Source organism: Manis pentadactyla, chromosome 14, assembly GCF_030020395.1.
Source record: "Manis pentadactyla isolate mManPen7 chromosome 14, mManPen7.hap1, whole genome shotgun sequence".
Lineage (NCBI taxonomy): Eukaryota > Metazoa > Chordata > Mammalia > Pholidota > Manidae > Manis > Manis pentadactyla.
This window is the reverse complement of record NC_080032.1, coordinates 6,482,514-6,500,161: the sequence shown is the minus strand read 5'-3', so window position 1 is coordinate 6,500,161 and position 17,648 is coordinate 6,482,514. Positions and strand designations below refer to the sequence as shown.

Genomic DNA, 17,648 nt, shown 5'->3' with positions numbered 1-17,648 from the left:
TTTAAGACTTTCAAAAAGCATCCATCAAAACAATACAACGACCACAAAGAAAAAAAAAAATTTAAATTAAAAAAAAAAAAGAAAAAAAATTTTTTAATTAAAAAAATAAAAATAAAAATAAAAAATATATAAAAGGTGGCCGCTCGTTTTTCTTTATTCTCCGGCGCCAGCCGCAGGCATCTGCTCACCGGTCTTGCTGCCCTGTTTCCCTAGTATTGGGGGCCCTATCCTTTTAAGACTTCCGAAAAGCGCTCGCCAAAACAAAACAGCAAAAAAAAAAAAAAAAAAAAAAAAAGAAAATGGTCGCTCGTTTTTCTGGTGTCCTCCGGCGCCCGGCGTCCAGTTCCCGCTCACTGTTCTTGCTGCCCTGTTTTCCTAGTATCCAGGGCCCTGCACTCTGGCCCGGATGGCTGGGGCTGGGTGTTCGGCAGCCCTGGGCTCCATCTCCCTCCCGCTCTGCCTGCTCTTCTCCCGCCGGGAGCTGGGGGGAGGGGCGCTCTGCTCCCGCGGGGCCCGGGGCTTGTATCTCACCCCCTTCGCGAGGCGCTGGGTTCTCTCAGGTGCGGATGTGGTCTGGATATTGTCCTGTGTCCTCTCTCTGGTCTTTATTCTAGGAAGGGTTGTCTTTGTTATATTTTCATAGATATATGTGGTTTTGGGAGGAGATTTCCGCTGCTCTACTCACGCTGCCATCTTCCCACTTTTACATTTCTTAAAAAAAAATCTTTTCCACCCATCCCACAGCACTTCTACTTATATCATAAAACTTGCGAGTCTGGCCTTACAATTAACATGTATAATGTTGCGGGAGGGCATGGGGAGGGCTGTGCAACACAGAGAAGTAGTGACTCTATAGCATCTTACTATGCTGATGGACAGTGACTAATGGGGTGTGTGTGGGGGACTTGGTGAAGGGGGGAGTCTAGTAAATATAATGTTCCTCATGTAATTGTAGATTAAAGATACAAAAAAAAAAACCAAACTTGCCAGTCAGCCTCCTCTCAGTTCCTGACCCAGGTGTCTGTCTTCCCCACCTGCCTGCAGCCTTCCAGAGGACTGGCTTGATAGCTTTGTGCCCCATGGTGCCCCAGTGAGTCAGGATACATCCGTCTGTTCAACAAGTGCCTGTGTGCAGGGGCTGAGCAAGGGGAGAAGTGGAGAACAAGGCCTTGCCCAGGGCAGTGGGGGGGCCCTGAGGAATGAGCAGGCAGTTCAGAGGGCGGAGGTTGCATGAGCTGAGGAAGCATCTAAGAGGGGTACCCAACAGGGCAGGGAGCAGTGGGGCCAGAGAGGGAAGGGGCTGGGAAAAGCCCACAGAGATCTAAAGGAGACATGGAGGCAGGCAAATGAAGGAGCTGGGGGAAAGAATATTGTGCCGAAGCTTCATGGTAAGAGACAGCCTGGAGGATCTGAGCAACTAGAAGTTCACAGTGGTGGAGCACCAAGGGGAAATGGGGCAGGAGAGGAAGGTGTGGGCAGAGGTGCAGGGTTTTGGGGTTTTGTAGCACAGCTTCATGTTTGGGTGTAGACTGGAGCTTTAGCCTCAGCTTCCACATCTACAAAAGAGGGATTTAAAACTGTATTTACTTCAAGTTGCTGTGAGAATTCAAGGAGGCAATAAAATGCTTGGCACTTGTTCAGGGTTCAATAAATGCTACTGTCTTTGAGGGCTGAGGGGAAAGGCATGGAGGGATTTTAAGGGGTAGTTCTGATAAGTGCAAAATTGTGTTTTTGCAAAGACCTCAGCAGCAGGTCGAAGGACCTGAGGGGTGCCCAGACTAATCAGCTGTTGGAATAACTTGGGTATTTGCCTTTGTGTTTCCACAATTCAGGAGCCATTTCACCATCTTCAGCAGTCTGAGATTAAAAATGAGAAAAAAAAGGGAGAAAGTTCCCCAGACAATTCCTATCCATGCAAGCCTCCACTTGCAACACACCTCCAGGTTTCCCTGCCTGGCCGACCCCTGTGGATGCCCACTCAAAACGGGTTAACTCTTCAGCTGGCCCTTCACCGCCTGTGAGCTAGAGCCAATCAGACAGCGCAAAGCCAGCGGTGGGTGTGGCTCCAGAGCAGGGCGCAGCCAGACATCAGATACCTACCCAGTTCCACCTTCTGCCTCTGGACAGCCACCAGCTAGGTCCCCTGGAGAGTAACTGAAGGGAGAAGAATTAAGGGACCTTCAAATATTCAGAGTCAGGGGGATGAAGAGGACTTTGGCAGGTCTATCAGGAAGCCACAAGGTCTGTGAATGAAAGCAGACACTCACAATTGTTGACTGAGCTCCTGCCATATGTATCAGGCACTATTTTAGGGGCCTGAGGAGCTGGGAGGTCTCAGAGTGTGTAAGACAGTCCCTGACCTTAAGGAGCTTACATTACAGTGATGAACACATACAGGAGGTGGTGGTTAAGTGCTATAGAATATAAACAGTATCATAAGGAGGATACAGACTGGGAGGAGACACACTTTCAGGAAGAGTGACCTAGGAAGGCAAAGATCTGAATAAAGTGACTGAGGGAGCCATGCAGAAATGCGGAAGAGCGTTCCGGGCACAGGGGATGGCAACTGAATGTGTTCAAGAACTGCAAAGTTAGTTCTACTCTAATTGCTTCTACCTCCTCAGTGAAATGTGAAAGCAAACCTATCAGCTGACAGTCAGGAGGCAGATGACACTGGAAATTTGAGACTCAAAGATGTCATGAAAGACTCACCCACCATGACCCAGGAAGTTGCTTGAAGAAATAGGAATTTTCTAGAATACTTCTCAAGAAAATACCCAGAAGGAACTGCAGAAATGAGGTTTCCATCACTCAAAGAGGGCAGGACACCACAGAATATTCCTTAATCAGTTTGGACCTGTCCTCTTATTCCTGAGGCCCTACTGATACTAAGATTCTGTGATGGGAGATGTCGAAGAAATAACACTTCCTGGATCATTAGCCTCTCCCTTCTGAAGAAAGAAAAGGTGTACATGCATACTCTTCTCCAGGCAACTGGGAAATCTAACATGCAGAACACAGCTGTCAGGCAGAATGCTCCCCAAATGCAAAACTACATGGAGACTTCTTTATTGTAGAAGCCCAAGAAGTGGGAGAAGGCCAAGAAGGGAAGTGGGCACTGTTTTTCCTCTGGACACAGGAAGAACATCCCCAGGAATCACGCTTCTTTCTGGAACATGCCAGTGTGGTGTTAGAGAGCCGTGCCCTCAGTCATCCTTTACCAGTTTCCACTGGCCAGATAAAGACCTGAGAATCAAAAGACTCAGACGTTAAGCTCATGTACAGCTGGGAAGGATATGCGGCAACAAGTGAAACCTTTATTGAAATGTGCTCCACCATACTGATACTCCCCCAAGCAGTGTCCTTAGCAAGCTAAGCTCTTACTCCAAATAGGTTTCTAATATTTGAAATGCTTGCTCAGCACCAATCCTACCCAACTTAAACTGGGTATGTCTCGGATCTGAGTGAGTCTTGGCTGTTTCCAAATACCAAATTTGCTCACAAGAGATGATTTACCACCACAGAGAAAATTTTAATGACTTCACTGTAGGCTGGGAAGGCCACTCCAAGGTGGAGTTCTGCATATGTTCAGAGCATAAGACTGCCCTTGGAAAACAGTGACCACTTTGGAAGGGGTAAAGCTCGCTGCTACATGTAACTGGAATGGCAATTAAAAACACTGACGTCATGACAGTATGGGCAACATTTTAACTTATTATGAAGCCATACAAATAAATAACAGCCTTGAGAGTCGTTTGAAAGGTTTTCCAAAAAAAAAATTTTATTTTTATTTTCATAAATTAACACACATAACAGTGGGCATTGTAGAGTCACAAACTACCAAACAGAAAAGGAGCTGCAGGGGCATCGTGTATGCCAATGTTACCAAAAATGTACAAATTTCACCGAACTATTGACCAGGATAATATATAAACACTTCAGGCAGCTATTTACTGGCCCAGACCAGCCCAAAGAGATGCTGAGGCCTCTCGCCAAGAATTCAAATCCACTTCAGCACCAGAGAGGGGCTTGTGAAGACACACAATGAACCAGCATTGAATCTGAGAGGACGCTGTGCTGGATGGCAGGTGACACGGGGACCCTCCCTTTATAGTCAAAACAGCCTTTGCTGCTCAGTTTGTGGCTGGATGATAATATTAACTTTGATTTCAGTAAAATGAAACCTTCCTCCCCAGCCAGCTTTTTACATGAGAAGTTCAGCTGTGGTAGGAAGCCCTTCCCTCAAGGGATTCAGAAGAGGGGAGTCCGCACCTCTGGCCACTTACTTAGACTTTGGATACAGCCACCCACAATGCGTGGGTAAGAAGTCCTTTTCTTGATACTAGGGGAAAAGCTTATGGAAACAAAACATAACAGGGAATCAAAGAAAGCACCAACTGCATACTTCCTCCCCGGGGTTTTGGGAGAAAAACACCACCGCCTAGAAGTTGGTTTTCCATGGATCTGAATGTACATGGTACTGACTGTGAGATGGAATCCCAGCCTGGAGGCGGAGCGCAGGCCCTGCGCCGCATCAGGCTGCACCAAATCCCTGGGTCTGCTGCCTCCGACTTGCGCTCCCTGTGCAGCTCTGGGCCTTGTGGGCAGGGGATGAGCCGTGAGGGGAGGATCGTGCCCAGAGGGGAGGACCTGCAGTTCACCTCAAGTGGGCTCTGGCCAAAAGACCCTTTCAGGCAATACTGTGACGAAGTGTCAGGATTTTCATAGCTCTTCGAGGAGCTCTAAGTTTTGGGATTCACAGCGTGGGTTTCCGAGCTCTTCAGGCTCTGGGTAAGGCAAACGCTACATGTCTTTCACTGTACCTCTCTCAGTTGTAGCTCTTAGAGTAAGGGCAGTGAGAAGTGGACATGATCTGTTTTAACAGGTGATGAGGTACATTTAAACTCATGGAGAAATGAAGTTGGAAAGAATATCAAAGAGGGGAAGGCAGATGGGGTGGGGGTAGGTGGGGTCAAATACAGCTATAAATTAAAGATAAAAAAACACAGCTGAAAGTTTCAGTGAAAAGCTGATGGGCAGAACTCTAACTGGACCTGAGATTTCTCCTCTCTTTCCCTTGTTAAAAACACTAAACCTCTGGAGTTGAGTTATAGTTGTGTAAGTCGTAATAACTATAACTCCCCACCACTTGGGGCAGGAAGTCCCCATACTCGGAAGTTGTACCAACGCCACCCCAGAAGCAGACCTCCTGTAGACCTGGGCAGGTGGCGTCCCAGCAGCAACTAACATCTCCCATCGGGGGCGGGCACCACAGGCTCCGAGGACCACAGACAGCGCTGCAGCTGGCTGGCCAATGGCGAAAACGCATGTTAAGAGATGCGTGCCGACGGGCTAGAACCGGATGCATCCACTTCAGGTGAGCAATCTCAAGCTTGCCTGGGGGCCCCTTCTTAACTTTGGAGCGGGGAAGGGCCCATGCTGGAGGGCAGGTCAAGGATTTAAGGACAGGCAGGGCTGGCCTCGGGCAGTTTCTCCTACTTCCCGGGACAAGGAAGAGCCCAGGCCTCCATTTCCTTCAGTCCTCCCTTCCCAGACGCCAGTGTTCCCGCCCCATCACTGCACCTGGCTCTGTGAGTGCCAGGCCTGTATAGGCAAACTTGAAATTGCATCTCTGTACTGTTGGTGACATCACAGCTGTGCCCACCTCAACTTCAGTCTGCTAGATGACCCGGCTGCCACATCGCTGACTCGTCTACACTGGCAATGGAGCTGACAAACGGGGCTCTGTTGACTCACTGGGAGTTTGCAAGCTGTCCAGCAGGAGCTCCCTAAAAACATGTGTATGAGGGCACAATGCATTACTCACCCCACTCCCCTAAGCAAAAAGACAGAGAGAAGCATTTAGTGTCTAAGGACCCTGTCCCAGGAAGGGAGAGGTACTGAGGTGAAACACAGGTTGTGTCTATACAGTCTGGGCAAAGCGGACGTTGAACGACAGAATCTGGTTCACATCATTTAGAGCCAGAGTGGAAACGTGGCTCTCTTCTAATGCAATGTGGCCATGGCCTTAGAAGCCTCTGTGCATCTCCAGGGGTGTATTTCACTTACTAAATGCTATGTCTGAGGCAGTGGGCCTAGAAGACAGATGTGGCACTTTTTTTTCTTGCTCGTTGTCGGTTTTTCTGCTCCAGTGTGGCATAGACTGTCAACCTGCAAAGGAAAGGCACATAGAGACCCCCCAACCCACCCCGTCTCCCCACCCACTAACAAATGGGGAAACAAAAGAAACCTAGGAGACACATTCCAGGGCGCACCACTCACTCTTCTCTAATGGACTGACTTTGAAAATGTCTCTGGAGTTTTGACAGTTCCCATCAGCAGCTGCTTCCTAGCAGTGGCTCCTAGGAGGATGGGAAGAGGTGACCAGTGTCCTGAGGCTGGCCTTAGCATCCACTCACCAGCCAAGGAATGTTAATTCTCTGAATGCTTGTTTTGAGAGAGAGAGAGGAAAAAAGGATGAAGCACAAGGGAAGGAGAGAAGGGGAAGCAGGCGAGGGCACATGAGAATTAAGTGGGAAAGGAATGAAACCTCTGGGCCTGCTGACCACCCAGCACCCTTCCACCCACAGACTCCTACAGGCACAAAAGAAGAGACTCAGCCGACTCTGGCACTCGACAAGATTTCCAGGAGCTTTGACACAGGAGTCCAGAGTACAATGAGGTGCCCCCAGAGAGGGCTAGCCATGGAATCCCATGATCCCACTGTAAGAACTTATCTTGAGTCTGAACCACAGCCGGTCTCCTCTCTGCTCCCCTCCCCGTACTCCCTCTCTTCCCCAGTCTGGGGAGCAGGTTGCTCTGATTGCTGCAAACACTCTGGGTTAGCTTTTACAACCACTGAGCTGCTGTACCCAACTATGCTACATGCCACCACTTCGGATAAAACCCATTACGGATACACCCAACCTTCACGTTTTTTAAATGATTGGGAGAGAAACCTGTTCTTACTTCCATCATTAAAATAAACACATCTACTTAGTGGGCAAGAATGAGAACCTGGATGAAAAATTGCCTCCTCTGATGAGTTACACTAGACATCGGAGATGGGGAAGGGACTGCTTGAACACGTGTGAGTGGGAAAAAGTCTCTCCGTTATCCCACACCACGCACTGATAAACTGGGTCAAATGCCTATCATACATTCTACAGACATCTACTGTCCTCCTTGATGTCTTAAAAAAAAGTTTTAAAATCACATTTAAAGGCTCCAAACATGCAGCAATAATACAAAAAAAAAAAAAGAGGAAATGAAATAAATGAAATTAACATCACAATATTAAAAAGTGCAACTTACTTTGAATGGGGCCTGGGTGGGCTCCTCTGGCACCAGAGACCCACTGTCACAGTGCGGAGAAAATGAAGGGAAAAAGCCACACACACACACACACACACACACACACACACACACACACACACACACGCGTGCATGCACACACACAGACACACACACACACACCCAGTTCTAGGCAGATGGACTCAAAGGATTAGAAAACATGACAGCTCATCTTTCCTCAACTACTGAAACGAGCCAGTGAGACCGTGCAGAATGGGACGCCGGGCCCCCTTCCCTAGGCCACATCTCTAATCTTGGTCTAGCACCACCGTAAACAACATGGAACTTTCACATGGACGTGCAAATGCTGTGAGTCCTTGGGATCCTAGTGTTACCGAAGGATGCTGTGTCCTCCCCCTGTGGATGGCAGAGAGTGGGAGGAGGCAGATGTCATTCAGGACCATTTCTAGGAGAAAGGGAGCATTCCTGAGGTTCTATACTCAGCAGTAGAAGTAGAGGACCCTCCTTCACCAGTTTCTAAAAAGGCTGCACCTTGAAATAGGTAAAAATCCATGGACTGCATTTTGAGTGGTTTGGGCGGTAGGGAAAATTAGGTAACCTCCTCCAAGGAGGCCAGGAAAATCTAAAATTGAGATGCCCAAACCAACTGCTTCTCAACAACCGGATGATCACTCCTGCTCCTCTTCCTTGGCAAAGAAGGTCTCCAGTTCCATTAGTTTCTGTATCAAGAGAGCATCCAGCTCTCGACTCTGCAGGGCCGCCTTCTGGGCCCTGGTAAAGCTGCCTGCCACCTTGACCTTACCACGAGCTCTCCTCTTTCGTGGGACTGTAAAATCCTGGAATTCTAGAACTCGCTTCCTCTTCTGTTGGCTGATAGAGATGAGCGTACCATTTCGTTCCTTGGGTTCCTCAAAAATGGTTTCCAAGCATCTAAGGGTGGAGCACATAACAGAATCACCAACACACTGACTCCCGAGGCCCGTTCCCAGGGCCACCAACCCTTCTGGTCAGCAGGGGCAGAAAGCTACTTGCACTGACATTTCTGCTCAAGTGTTTCCTCTGAGCAGCATTTATTTTTTGGTTTGAAAAACATATTTATGAATATGTACCACAAGAACATAGTGAAAAAATTCAAACTGGATGAAAGGGTAAAGATGAAAAGTAAGATCAACCCCCATAAGCAACACCAACAAGTTTTTTGGGTATCCCCCCAAAAGTCATTCAACATACAGATATGCATAAGAATATATTATCAGAGGTCAGCCGTTTTGTGTAAAGAGACAGATAGTATACCTTTAAATGTTAATTAGCTATGTGGGTCTCTATTACATATTCATTTTTGTTTTTAGACAACCCTTTAAAAATACAGAAACCACTGTTGGCTCACAGGCCATGAAAAAAAAAAAGAACAAACGAAAGAAAAAAGGGAAAGAAAACAGGCCACTAGCTGAACTTGGCCTATAGTTTGCTGCCCTGTGGTGTATGTCCTCCACTTTTTAAATCCTTACTCAAATGGTAGCAAACTACATACACTGTCCAATGTACTGCGCCTCTCTGACCTATCAATGACCTTTAAGACTGTTCCAGTTTGGAACATCTGATTCATTCTTTTTAATGGCTACACAGTGTACTCCACTATAAGGGTGAATCACACTTTAATCAGAACCCTATTGATGGACATTTTAAGTTGTTTCCAATCCTTTCCTATTATTTAGCAATACTTCAATTAATATAGTCTTACATAAATGCCTTAGAGTTCATCTTATAGCATAAAATCCTAGAACTCTCTTGCTATATTGTAGACACAACAGGAATTTAATAAATGTTCAATGACTTGAACTGAATTCAGACCCAAAGGTAGCCAAGTGAAACTCTTTCTGTATTTGGGTTTGGAATCATCTGAAGATCAATGGTTATTGGTCGTGAAGCATATTTGCTAAAAATACACAAACTGGAAGGAGATTACATTTTTTCTATCTACCTAACCCAACCCACAGTGTTGGGAACTAAAAATACCAATTCTAGTTATTTTCAAGAACTGAACATAAAACCTTTCTGAAGTGCAAGGATTGGAGGTTTGCATGGATCATTTCAGAAGCCCTCCCACTCTATTTCCTTTATATATTATAGACATATACACACATAGACTTACCTGTTTGCAGGAGGAGACTTATAATTCTTATTGGTATATATTTCTTCTAAACTAAATTCCTTTTTCTTTAACCTGAAAAGAGATCAAAATAAATTCTTCATACTTCCTTTAAGAGAGGTAAGACCGGCTTCCCAACTCAATCCTTCCCATTTGTTTTCTTTCAACCTTTCTGTAATGAGTTTCAGTTGTGTCTCACATGAACATGTACTGGATTTTCTTTTCCAGGCTGCCAATCTTTATAAAATTTAGCCCATTTTTATTTATTAGGAATGCTATAACTGTATTTATATCAATTGTCTTTTTTTACAGCTTTTCTTTTTTTGCCCCCTTTTCACTGTTTCATCTCCTTCAGTGACTGTTCACTCTCTTCGAACCCCCTCTCCTGGCTTGGAAATTACACACTCTTCTATTCTTTTACTGGTTGTCAAGAATTTTAATGAGAATACTTAAATTAGAAACTGAAGTGCATCAGGGTGTTTACCTTTCTCCCGAATAATCTGACCATTACCATCCCAGTGTATATACTTAGTGTTCTATCTACTTTGTCTTACTTTGCAATTTATTTGTTGAAGAAACCAGCATATTTGGCCTGTGTTTTCCCAAGTCTAGATTTTCTTGATTACATCCACATGGTATCATTTAACCTGTTCTTCTGACCCAAATATATGGGAAATACTATACACAATTCCTGTAGATTGACAATTAGATATAGAGGCATAATCAGATTTAGGCGATTTTGGGTTTTTTGATAGAAGATTTTTAGATGGTGGTACATACTTCATCATGGGGCATGATACTTGTTGTCACCCTTTTTGTGACAGTAACAGCCACCAATGAACACTGACAATAGTTATTATCTCTTTAAGGTCATATAGAGTGACAGCCTCTCATTCCTTCTTTATTCATTTGGTAGATTCTTCTATCCAAATAGAAACTGCATGCTCAGTGGTTATTTGGTAACCTCACAGTACAGTTTGCGTAGGAAAAGCAGGTCACATACTTGGTTCTTTCAGTATATTTATCAATTTCCAAAACAATTAGTTGGTTCCCTAACATTGTCCAAATATGGCCAATGAGTTTTTAAAATATCGTTATAAACTACTGGATTAAGATGTATCTGATGTGCTTCAATCTGCTGCAGTTATTGTTCTTTTGATGCTCAGATTGTTTCTCCTGTGGTCACTGGGAGTTCCAACATCCCTCTGACATGACCCTAGTGGTCTTTGAGAGTTTAATCACTTTCTGGTATGACAAGACACTCCACTCTGAGCTTGTATACCTCCTAACTAGACCTGTAATGAGTCTTCAAGGAGTCTTGGTTCATATACCAAGAAACTCACCTTTTTTTTTTTTCAGTTGAGTGTATTCAATTTGTATATTGTTAATTGTTGCTATTATGTAGCAGGTAATAGCTTCAACACACAGGTCACCAATTTTTATCTCTCTTATCTTAGAAGAAACTTATTTTCAGAGGATATAATAAGTTTTATATTAACTATTAATCTAGTAATAATAGCAGTAACTATTATAAAAGAGCAAATCATTACAAAGTTTCTGTACCTTAAACCTGTTTCAGATGAGAAAAAGAGAACTGCTGAACATGGCAATGAACATTTTAGCATCACGTTTTAGTATCTACCTTTCAGAAAATCATAACAGCCTTAGTTTGGTTCAATTCCAATTAAGCAAAGAACATGCTTGTGGAAAATAAACAACATCATACATATGATTTTTCTTTTTCTTAATTGAAGTATTATTGATATACAATCTTATATTGGTTTTAAGTATACATCACAGTGGTTCAACAGTTAACCATATTATTAAATCCTCATCCCCACTAGTGTAGCTACCATCTGTCAACATAGGAAGATGTTATAGAATCACTGGCTATATTCTCCATGCTGCACTATCATCCCAATGACCAACAAATATCATGAATGAGAATTTTTGTGCCCTTTTATCTCCCTCCCCCTTCCTACCCATCCACCCAAACTCCTCCCCCATGGTAACCAACAGTCACTTCTCAGTGTCTACAAGGCTACTGATACTTTGTTAATTTTGTTTTGTGTTTAGATTCCACAAATGAGATCATCCACTGTCTGTCTTTCTCTGCATGGCTTATTTCACTTAGCATAATACCCTCTTAAGTCCATTGATGTTGTTGCAAATGGCAGGATTTTTCTTTTTGGTGGCTGAAAAATATTCCACTGTGTATATGTACCATGTCTTCTTTAACGATTCACCTACTGACGGACACTTATGTTGCATCCATATATAGGCTATTACTGTAAATAAGGTGGCAATAAACATAGGGGAGCATTTATCTTTTCAAATCAGGATTTTCTTTGGCTAAATTCCTAGAAGTGGAATTACTGAATCGTATGGTATTTCTATTTTTAGATTTTTGAAGAACCTCCATACTGCTTTTCACAGTGGCTGCACCAATTTACATTCCCATCAAAGGTATAGGAGGGTTTCCTTTTCTCTACAACCTCGCCAACATTTGTTATTTCTTGTCTTTTGGATAGTGGCCATTCTAATTGGTGTGAGGTGATAGATATCCCACTATAGTTTTGACGTGCATTTCCCTGATAATTAGCAAAGTGGAGCATCTTTTCAATGTGCCTGTTAGCAATCTGTATTTCTTCTTTGGAAGAATGTCTGTTCAGGTCCTCTGTGGATTTTTAATCAGGTTATTTGTTTTCTGGGTGTTGAGGCATATGAGTTCTTTATATATTTTGGATGTTAACCCCTTATCGGATAAATCATTTATGAATATATTCTTCCATACCATATGTTGTCTTTTTGTTCTGCTGATGGTGTCCTTTGCTGTAAAGACGCTTTTTCATTTGATGTAGTCCTGCTTGTGTACTTCTGATTTGCCCAAGATGTGTCCAGGAAAAAATTGCTCATGATTATGTTCAAGAGATTTTCACCTATGTTTTCTTCTAAGAGTTTTATGGTTTTATGTCTTACATTTAGATCTTTAATCCAATTTGAGTTTACTTTTGTGTTTGGAGTTAGACTGTAACCCAGTTTCATCCTCTTGCATATTGCTGTCCAGTTTTCCCAACACCAGTTATTGAACAGACTGTCTTCTTGCCACTGTATATCCACGGCTCCCTTACTATCTATTAACTGACCATATATGTGGGTTTATATCCAGGGACTCTATTCTGTTCCATTGATCTATGGGTCTGTTCTTGTGCCAATACAACACTGTTTTCATTACTGTCGCTTTGTAGCATAGCTTGCAATCAGGAAGCATAATTCCCCCCAGCTTTGTTCTTCTTCTTCTTCAGGATTGTTTTGGCTATTCAGGGTCTTTTGTGGTTCCATATGAATTTTAAGATTATTTGCTCTAGTTCATTGAAAAATGCCTTTGGTATTTTGATAGGGATTGCACTGGATCTATAAATTGCTTTGGGCAGGATGGTCACTTTGACAATATTAATTCTTCCTATCCATGAACATGGGCAAGATTTCCATTTATTTGTGTCTTTAATTTCTCTCATGAATGTCTTATAGTTTTCAGAGTACAGGTCTTTCATCTCCTTGGTTAGGTTTATTCTTAGGTACTTTACTCTTTTTGATGCAACTGTAAATGGAATTGTTTTCCTGATTTCTCTTTCTGCTAGTTCATTGTTAGTATATAGGAACTCAACAGATTTCTGTATATATAATTTGGTACCCTGCAACTTTGCTGAATCCAGTTATTAGTTCTAATAGTATTTTTGTGTAGTCTTTAGGGTTTTCTACATATGATACAATGTCATCTACAAATAGTGACAGTTTAACTTCTTCCTTACCTATTTGGATGCTTTTTATCTCTTTACCTTGTCTGACTGCTGTGGCTAAGACCTTCAGTACTATGTTGAATGAAAGTGGTGAGAGTGGACATTCTTGTTTTGTTCCTGATCTTAGAGGAAAACCTTTCAGCTTTTCCCTACAGTATGTTAGCTGTGGGTTTGTCCTATATGGTCTTTATTATGTTGAGGTATAGATATAATTTTTCACAGTGACGTAGCACTGGCATTCCAACAAATGGCTACTTTGCTTTGAAAATAGCAATAGCTCCATTTGATTAAGGATGTTACATGGGCAATCAGAAAGTGAAGGATTAGGCTCCCTGACAGTCATTCTGACTTTCAAATCAGGGCAGCATTCATGTCTATCTTCTAGGTGGTTGGTGAGCAAAGCTTGGATTCTGGAATTCCTGTGCTCTCAACAAATTTTGCTTTCCTCAGAGAGGCTTCACTCACTGGAAGAGGTGGGACAGTATAATCTGCCTCAAAAGCACTGACACTTTTTCTGTGGAGATGCCATGTTGCCCAGAGTGGCTCTGATGAGTCTACATGTGAGTGTCTTCCACCTGGTGGTTCCTTGCTCCCTGCATCACTTTATCTGCTTTTATGACTTTATTTCCCTCTCTCCCTCCCTTCCTTCCTTCCTTCCTTCCCAGGTCATGGCAACCACTGATTCTTTAATTGTCTCTATAGTTCTGCGTTTTCCAGATGTCATATAGTTGGAATCATACAGTATGTATCTTATTCAGATTGGATTCTTTCACTTACTAATACGCACTGAAGGTTTCTCCATGTTGTTCCATGGTTTGATAGCTTATTTCTTTTTAGCACTGAATAGTAGTCCATTTTCTGGATGTACCATAGTTAATCTATTCACCAACTGAAGGACATCTTGGTTGCTTCCAAGTTTTGGCAATTTTACATAAAGCTGCTATAAACATTCATGTTCAAGCTTTTGTATGGACATAACTTTTCAACTTATGAGTAAATACCAGGAGTATTACTGCTGGATTGTATTGTAAAAGTATATTTAATTTTTTAAGAAACTGCCAAACTGTCTTCCAAAGTGGCTGTGCCATTTTGCAATTCCATCAGCAGTGTATGAGAGTTACTGTGGCTGTACATCCTCACTAGCATCTGATGTAGTGTGTTCTGGGTTTGGGTCATTCTAATAGGTGTAGAGTGGTATCTAATTGTTGTTTTAGTTTGCAATTCCCTAATGACATATGATATGGAATATCCTTTCATATTCTTTCCATCTTACGTGTCACCTGAGTCTTTTTTAAATCAAGTGTTCATTTCTTATTACAGTCCATGCATAAGTTTTTAGAGTCCTTTGTGTATTTTGAATAGTCCTTAACGTCTTTTGCATCTATTTTCTACCATTCTGTGGCTTTTCTCATTCTTTTGATGAGTTATCTTTCTTTCTTGAGAGTGTTCTTTGATGAACAAAAGTTTTAATTTTGATGAAGTCCAGTTTATCCATTTTTCTTCTGTTGCTCATGCTTTTGGTGTCATTTCCAAGAAACCATTTACTCATCCAATGTCATACAGATTCACACCTGTGTTTTCTCCTAAGCCTTTTATAGTTTTAGCTCTTACATCTCTCCTAGGTCTTTGATCCACTGAGTTATTTTTTGTATACAGATATCCACTTTTGCATGTGGGTATCCAGTTGTCCCAGTACCATTTTCTTTAAAGACTCTTTCTTCCCTACTGAGTGGTCTTGACACATTTGTTGAAAATCAATTGACCTTAAATGTGTCAGGTTATTTCTAGACTCTCAATTCCATTACATCGATTTATATGTCAACCCTTATGAGATACCACACTGTCTTGATTACTGTAGTTTTGTAGTAAGTTTGTGTGTATTTTTGTACTGTGGTAAAATGTACAAAACAAAATTTACCATCTTAACTGTTTTTAACTATGCATGTATTAAGTTTTATAATGGGTTAGTGTGAGTCTTCTACTTTGTTCCTTTTTCAAGATGACTTTGGTTATTCTGGGTCACTTGTATTTCCATATGAATTTTAGGACCAGCCTGTCAATTTCTGCAAAAAAGGCAATTGACATTTTAAATGAGATTGCAGTGAATCTGTAGATTACTTTGGGTATATTGATTTCTTGAGTCTCCCAGTCTATGAACTGTCTTTCTACTTATTCATGTCTTTGATTTCATTCAACAATATTTTGTAGTTTTTGTGAAGAGGACTTGCACTTCCTTTGTTAATGTATTTAATTGTACACAATGTTTTCTCCAAGTTATTCTCAATTCTCATTAATATTCTGTTATCTGCTTTGTTTTGTGTTTAAAATATAACTGAAACATTCACTGGGACTACCAAACATTTGACAATGAAGTATGGAGTACCAAACACACATTCGAAGATGAAGTGTATAAAATCCACAGACAAAAATTTTAAGAAATTTCCTTCAGTTAAGGTATGAACTTTTATCAAATTAGATAAAGAAATATTTAATTCAATATTCAATCCTCATCTTACAAAATGTTCTTTTACCTCCTGATAACAAATGAAAAGTATACGACAAGCTGCCATGCCAGCTGGTTTGCTGTAACACATTTCTCTCTTACATTAAACAAATTATATAAATAATGAGATTTATATAAATTAATGGATTTACTTCTGAGTTTTTACATGATTCTTAATTGTTCCTTGAAGTCTAATAACAAGAGTTTGGCTCATGTATACATACACACCTACTGAAGCAATAACATACTTTCCACCACACTCCTTACTTCATAATTATTTTTTGCAGTGCTTCAGTAGTGAGAAATAGCACTGTCATTTGTTTTAATAATGCATTAAAAATGTATAATAGCCAAGATATGGAAGCAACCTAAATGTCCATCAGTAGATGAATGGATAAAGAAGATGTGGTACATATACACAATGGAATATTACTCAGACACAAGAAAAAAACAGATCCTACCATTCGCAACAACATGGATGGAGCTAGAGGGTATTATGCACAGTGAAATAAGCCTGGTAGAGAAAGACAAGTACCAAATGATTTCACTCATATGTGGAATATAAGAACAAAGGAAAACTGAAGGAACAAAACAGCAGCAGAATCACAGACCCAAGAATGGACTAATAGTTACCAAAGGGAAAGGGACTGGGGAGGATGGGGGGGAAGGGAGGGATAAGGGAGAGGAAAAAGAAAGGGGCATTACGATTAGCATGTATAGTGTGTGTGGGGGGCACGGGGAGGGCTGTGCAACACAGAGAAGACAAGTAGTGATTTTACAGCATGTTACTACGCTGATGGACAGTGACTGTGAAGGGGTATGTGGGGGGACTTGGTGAAGGGGGGAGCCTAGTAAACATAATGTTCTTCATGTAATTGTAGATTAATGATACCAAAAAAAAAGTATAAATAAATTATATTTCTTATATATAATTATAATTTTGACTTAGATGTGTTCCACAATTTATTTCTCAATGGTTTGCATAATTCTCTTAAAGGTCCAAATTAACACATTTACTTGCCCTGGAAGACAGAAAAATTAGGAAGTAAGAATGATCTGGCTGACAGGCTTGAATAATAAAAATTGCCTTTGCCAATTAAGGATTTTCCATGAATTTAATGCACTAAAAACTTCAAGGTTTTCCAATAAAAAAGTATTTGGGTAAAAGCATTTTATCAAAGGATACCTTAGGCACAGGTTTATTTAAATAATCTTATTTTTTCAACCCTTTCATTATATTGGATTAAATAAAGTACCTGTAAGTGAAAGAGTAACATGTAGATTATTAGGCGTTTGACACTGGCCAGGGCTTTTTGGTGTATCTTCCACACACTGAGACACCAGACACTTAGTGCCTCCAGTGCCTGGGTAATGGAACCTTTGTGAGTCAGGGCTTTTTAATCCTCTAATTTCAAAAATATTAATGGTTAAGTCATTAAATATAATTTGATATTAGGTCACACTGTGATTTTTTGGCATATTACTTGAAAGACATTGTAAGGATTGAATGTCATTACTATAGTAAAACTCTCTCCATTCCCATCTATTGTTTATATAAACAAGGTTTTTCAGAACTTATATCTACATGTAAATGCAAGAAAGAATACACCCGATTCTGAACCCTTACCTCATTCTGGTAATAAGTACTATTCAACATCGAACATCTTGAATATTCTAAAATTTCTCTTGAAAAGACATATGGCAGGATGATTAATAAAGGAATTGTGAAATAAAATACATTAAGATAAAACCAAGTGGGAAAGTTGAACATGAATTCTAAGTATAATAATTAACTATTACATCTGTGTTGTATGAAGCAATATCATAAATAACCATATACATTTTTTTCTCCATTGGACTGTACAGCAATCTTAAGTGTTAG

General features: G+C 41.4%; 1 protein-coding gene across 12 annotated transcripts in view; it reads right to left on the bottom strand.

The window, feature by feature from the left end:
- Positions 1-3,754: 3,754 nt before the first annotated feature.
- PRR14L (proline rich 14 like) overlaps positions 3,755-17,648 on the bottom strand; it is a 54,167-nt gene continuing 40,273 nt past the window's right edge. For 4 of the 12 annotated variants that reach the window (XM_057492432.1, XM_057492443.1, XM_057492444.1 and 1 more), the window contains 6 exons: positions 9,467-9,538; positions 8,117-8,244; positions 6,283-8,033; positions 6,070-6,171; positions 5,666-5,789; positions 3,755-5,307 (listed from right to left, as the gene is read on the bottom strand). In XM_057492432.1, the coding sequence (XP_057348415.1) occupies positions 7,831-8,033; positions 8,117-8,244; positions 9,467-9,538 (403 nt within the window). In that variant the 3' untranslated portion in view covers positions 3,755-5,307; positions 5,666-5,789; positions 6,070-6,171; positions 6,283-7,830. Of the gene's footprint in view, positions 5,416-5,665; positions 5,790-6,069; positions 6,172-6,282; positions 8,245-9,466; positions 9,539-17,648 lie in introns of all 12 variants that reach the window. The other 8 variants (XM_057492437.1, XM_057492433.1, XM_057492438.1 and 5 more) reach the window with 8 other exon arrangements.